The sequence below is a fragment of the Antrostomus carolinensis genome, unplaced genomic scaffold (assembly GCF_000700745.2).
Source record: "Antrostomus carolinensis isolate BGI_N321 unplaced genomic scaffold, ASM70074v2 scaffold16005, whole genome shotgun sequence".
Classification (NCBI taxonomy): Eukaryota; Metazoa; Chordata; class Aves; order Caprimulgiformes; family Caprimulgidae; genus Antrostomus; species Antrostomus carolinensis.
This window is the reverse complement of record NW_010317222.1, coordinates 3,177-8,019: the sequence shown is the minus strand read 5'-3', so window position 1 is coordinate 8,019 and position 4,843 is coordinate 3,177. Positions and strand designations below refer to the sequence as shown.

Here is a 4,843-nt window from a genome sequence, read left to right as displayed (position 1 = left end):
AATTTTCTCATTTGCATTGCTGATACAGAAAAGAGAGTGCTGGGAGCCAGGCTCCAGCACAGCCTGAGTCCCATCCACACTTGCTTGGGACCCAGCTCCCTCCTCACCAGCTCCCTCCTCACTTCTCAGAACAACTGGAAGAGCTCACCAAGGCCCTTCAACGCAGCACAAAACACCAGGTCTCTGGTAGTTGCTGTCCAGTTTCTCCAAAGGGCATAATTTTTTGCTGTCATCATCTTCCAGCTTTCTTTTTGTTGTTGTTTTACTGGAGAAAAAGCCCTGGGCAGTGTCCTCCACCACTCACTCGTTCATTATCACTCCTCTGCTTGTGCCACTGGTGGGACAGTGGGATAACTGGTGTGGTGGTACCCAGAGCTGTCATCTGATTGTACCTGTAGCCCTGAAAACATCCAGCTTGACATCAGGGGAAGAGCAGCGTGTTCACCATGTAGCTCCCACACCATTGTCACCTCAGTCCTGAATCCTCCAAGGACGTCTGCGATGCTGAAATTGACTGTTGGAGCTGAGAAATGCTCCCAGGATCCAGACCATCTGTGGTCACTAAAATTAATCACCTGGTAGTTTTTGGAAGGATGCAGAAGTGTCGTGGCTGATGGCTTGGCCGGAGTTCAACACCGGTAATTAATTTTTCCTTCCTGAGTTCCCCTCTCAGGTCCGTTGGAGGAGCCACTTCCTTCCCCTCCAGCCCCAAACTGCAGCAGAGAACTTCTGTAAACTGGAAACTTCTGTTTGCATTTCCTCAGCAAATAAATCACCCCACTGTTTCTTCCCAGGAGGAGTGGTTTGAGGACTAATTAACAGCCCCCACATTCATCTCCGCTGCAGTTTTCACCCTCACTCTTGGATTTCTGTTTGGAGATGGATTTGCCTGGATAAGCCAAGTATTCTGCAATCCTTGAATGAAAGGTGCTGGAAGATAACGAAGCAGGGTCGATAACGAAGCAGACGTGGGGACTGTGCCAGGTGTTTGAGTCTGGTTTATTCTGTGTGGCAGATCCTCCCTCCTGTGAAGAGCAGCTTCGTTCCAGCGCTGATCTGGGCTGGATCAATATGTTTTTATTGTCGGTTTGTGCAAGGTCCCTGGGTAGCCATGGCCAACCAGGTACCTTCCTTTGTTGTTCTTGTCAGCTGAGCTGCCTCATTATTTTCTATTTGCATTTTGGGCACGGTCTCTGCCAAGTGCTGCTTGCCATCTGTCGGGGGACAGATCCAGGACGACTGTCACTCCGTTTGCTTTATTCCTAAGGTGGAGGGATGGTTGTTCCTGTTAACGGGACGTTGTCCTGGCAGAAGCCACAGCCGTTTTGCTGATGCCATAATTAGCACTGGTGACAGAAAAGGGAGGAAGGGGACACTGCTGGGTGGCTTTCCTTAGCGCATGTTGAGGAAGGGGACATTGCTGGGTGGCTTTCCTTAGCTCCCATGGAGGAAGGGGACATTGCTGGGTGGCTTTCCTTAGCTCACACTGAGGAAGGGGACACTGCTGGGTGGCTTTCCTTAGCTCACATTGAGGAAGGGGACACTGATGGGTGGCTTTCCTTAGCTCCCATGGAGGAAGGGGACATTGCTGGGTGGCTTTCCTTAGCTCCCATGGAGGAAGGGGACACTGCTGGGTGGCTTTCCTTAGCTCATGTTGAGGAAGGGGACACTGCTGGGTGGCTTTCCTTAGCTCACATCGTTCACCGATGGCAGTGAGTTCTCGGTGTCCACCTTCTCTACCGTAGATATTTATGTGTGTAATGGCACAAAAGGATGCTGGGGTTTGAAGCAGCTCCACCTGGAAGAGCCAGGATGGAGTGTATCAGGAGTGAGTATGTCGGGAGTGCATCAGGAGTACGGTGGGACAGCATCAGGAGTATATCAGGAGTACATCAGGAGTATATCAGTAGTGTATCAGGAGTTCATCAGGAGTGTGTCAGGGGTACATCAGGAGTGTGTTGGGAGTACATCAGGAGTATGTCAGGAGTGTATCAGGAGTACGTCAGGAGTGTATCAGGAGCACATCAGGAGTGTATCAGGAGCACATCAGGAGTGTATCAGGAGTACATCAGGAGTGTATCAGGAGTACATCAGGAGTATGTCAGGAGTTCATCAAGAGCACATCAGGAGTGTATCAGGAGTACATCAGGAGTATATCAGGAGTTCATCAAGAGCACATCAGGAGTGTATCAGGAGTACATCAGGAGTGTATCAGGACCACATCAGGAGTGTATCAGGAGTATATCAGGAATGTATATGAAGTACATCAGGAGTACGTCAGGAGTACATCAGTATATCAGGAGTACGTCAGGAGTGTATCAGGAGTATATCAGGAGCATGTCAGGAGTATGTTATGAGTATATCAGGAGTACGTCAGGAGCTCCATGCAGTACCATTACCATCTTGGCTACCAGAGGAGAAAGCTCAATCACAGGAACTTCCAGCAGGCGAAGGTGTCCAACCTGAAAGTGCCATTGAAGTGAGGAGGGGTGACTCCACCCAGTGACGCCGCATCTCCAGCGCGTTAAAAGCCGGCGTGTGATGTACTGACAGTGATGTCAGAAGTTCACACGCTGGGTGACTGAGCAGGAATTCAGGGCTGATGGGTTGAAGATAAAAAGCCATAAAACTTCTGTTCCTCAACAGAATACCAGAATATATATATATTTATTTTTTTCAAGTCTTTAAGTGCAGCAAAACCCCAGAAAAACTCTACAACATCTTGGATGCTTTGTCACCATCATCCATGAAATTTCACTTGCCTGCACCTGGTCCTTCAGACCACAACTGGAATTTCATTCCCCACAAGAACAATTCTTCTGTAAACGCTGAAATACGGTGCCTACTGTAATAACCCACTTCAAATGTCTCATTATTGCAGTTTAACTGGTCATTAGCAGCTGGAATAGACCTGATTTCTTATGAGTTACGGTTGAAATAATTACCTGACACTCCGAGCCATTAAAAACCAGTTAATGAGTAGAGGGGGAGAAGGTGCAGACGTGGACATGGGCACTGTGCTGGCTGAGGGGGTTCCTCTGTAGGAAACCAGGCTGAGGTTTGTTGCCTGTGGGATCCAAAGTGATTTAAGGTTGAGGTAAGTTCAGGAAATCGTTAAAAAATTAATATCTGGTGTAAGTTTGACAACAGCGTAGCCACTGTCCCACCTCTAAAAAGTTCATTTCATTTGCTCTATGTATGCTCAGTTGCCTTTTTTCTTTTTTAATGGAGCTAATTAGAGGCTGTATAATTTCCAGAGGAGAAGGACATGGTGCTCCAGGAGCATTGGCTGCTTCTGAGATGCCACGTTCACTCATAAACCTTGACGTGTCCTGCGTGCTTTCAATAAAAATGGTGTATTGGCTTTGCGTGTGGTGAGAGTGGAGTAGTTTAAGGGTGAAATGTGGATGAAAATTTCTCCCTGAGGAGAAATCCATTGACAGTCTTTGAGCAGCCCGTTGTCTTTGCCTGTTGACATGTCTGGAGAACCATTGGAAGCTCCTGTTTATGGTGGGTGAAAGATGAGCGGGGTCTCTCACAGAGAAGGATTAAAACAGGTAAGGTAGGAAGGTGCCTGCTGATATCTAATGAACCTGGGTTTCTTCTGCTTGGGTTTATGGTGTCCAGCTCATAGAGATGTTCTTCACTGTGAGGGTGGTCAGACACTGGAACAGGTTGGCCAGAGAAGCTGTGGTTGCTCCTCCCTGGAAGTGTTGAAGGCCAGGCTGGATGAGGCTTTGAGCAACCTGGTCTAGTGGAAGGTGTCCCTGCTGCTGGCAGGGGGGTTGGGACTGGATGAGCTTTAAGGTCCCTCCCAACCCAAACCATTCCATGATTCTATGATTCTAATACAGGTGTTCCTCCTTGTTGTGGAGCATCTATCACTTCACGGTAGGTGTTGTCACTCAGATGGGTGTCACTGGGTTTGTAGTAAGCACTTGTGGTCCCATTGGGTTGGTAAACATCCCCCTCCACTGATGGTGCTTTGCCCTGTCCCTGAGCCCTGTCCTTCTCCTTGCAGTGCTCCATGCCCGCCTGCGTCACCGCGTTCCACGTCACCTGCGCCTTCGACCACAACCTGGACATGCGGACTATTCTAGCAGACAACGACGAAGTGAAGTTTAAGTCTTTCTGCCTTGAGCACAGCACTGGTGCCACCAAGTTGCCCGAAGAGGCACGGACAGAACCTGACCAAGCCCAACTGGACTTGGAGAAGGTCACGCTGCGGAAGCAAAAGCTCCAGCAGCTGGAGGAGGACTTCTATGAACTCGTGAAGCCTTCAGAGGTGGCGGAGAACCTTGATTTAAGCGAATCCCTGGTGGATTTTGTCTACCAGTACTGGAAGCTGAAGAGGAAAGCAAATTCCAACAAACCGCTGCTGACACCAAAAACGGATGAAGTGGACAACTTGGCCCAGCAAGAACAGGACGTTCTCTACCGACGCTTAAAGCTTTTCATGCACCTCAGGCAAGACCTGGAGAGGGTGAGTAGAGCTTTTCCTTCAATGATACACCCACCTGCTCAATCAGGAGTGCTTTGATGTGTGCTGGTGCCTGTAAACAGAACAAGCTGTGTTCCCTCTTGACTCGGTTTGACTCCTCTAACAGTTGTGTCCCTTCATCTAGAGCGTTGCTCAGAAGAGTGGTGGTGCTCAGCGTGCAGGTATCATCACTGCCAAAACACTGATGCTGATGAAATAAGTCAGGGATGGTCTCAGCCAGGGGTTGCAAAGAGCAAATGTCTGTGGGGAGTGGTGCCTTGGGTGGGTGGGAGGCAGATGCTGCTGCTCCACTGAGCTCTTGATCATCTCAAACCACAAAATGATCCCGTGCTGCCCCTCGGC

General features: G+C 49.2%; 1 protein-coding gene across 1 annotated transcript in view; it reads left to right on the top strand.

Moving 5' to 3' along the window:
• The window catches only part of LOC104525373 (E3 ubiquitin-protein ligase Jade-2), a gene marked incomplete at its 3' end in the record, with an annotated part of 7,815 nt that extends 3,332 nt beyond the window's left edge, over positions 1 to 4,483 (top strand). Inside the window, exon 4 of the mRNA XM_010168514.2 lies at positions 4,022 to 4,483. Within this exon, the coding sequence (XP_010166816.2) occupies positions 4,022 to 4,483 (462 nt within the window). The remainder of the gene's footprint in view (positions 1 to 4,021) is intronic.
• Between the last annotated feature and the right edge of the window lie 360 nt (positions 4,484 to 4,843).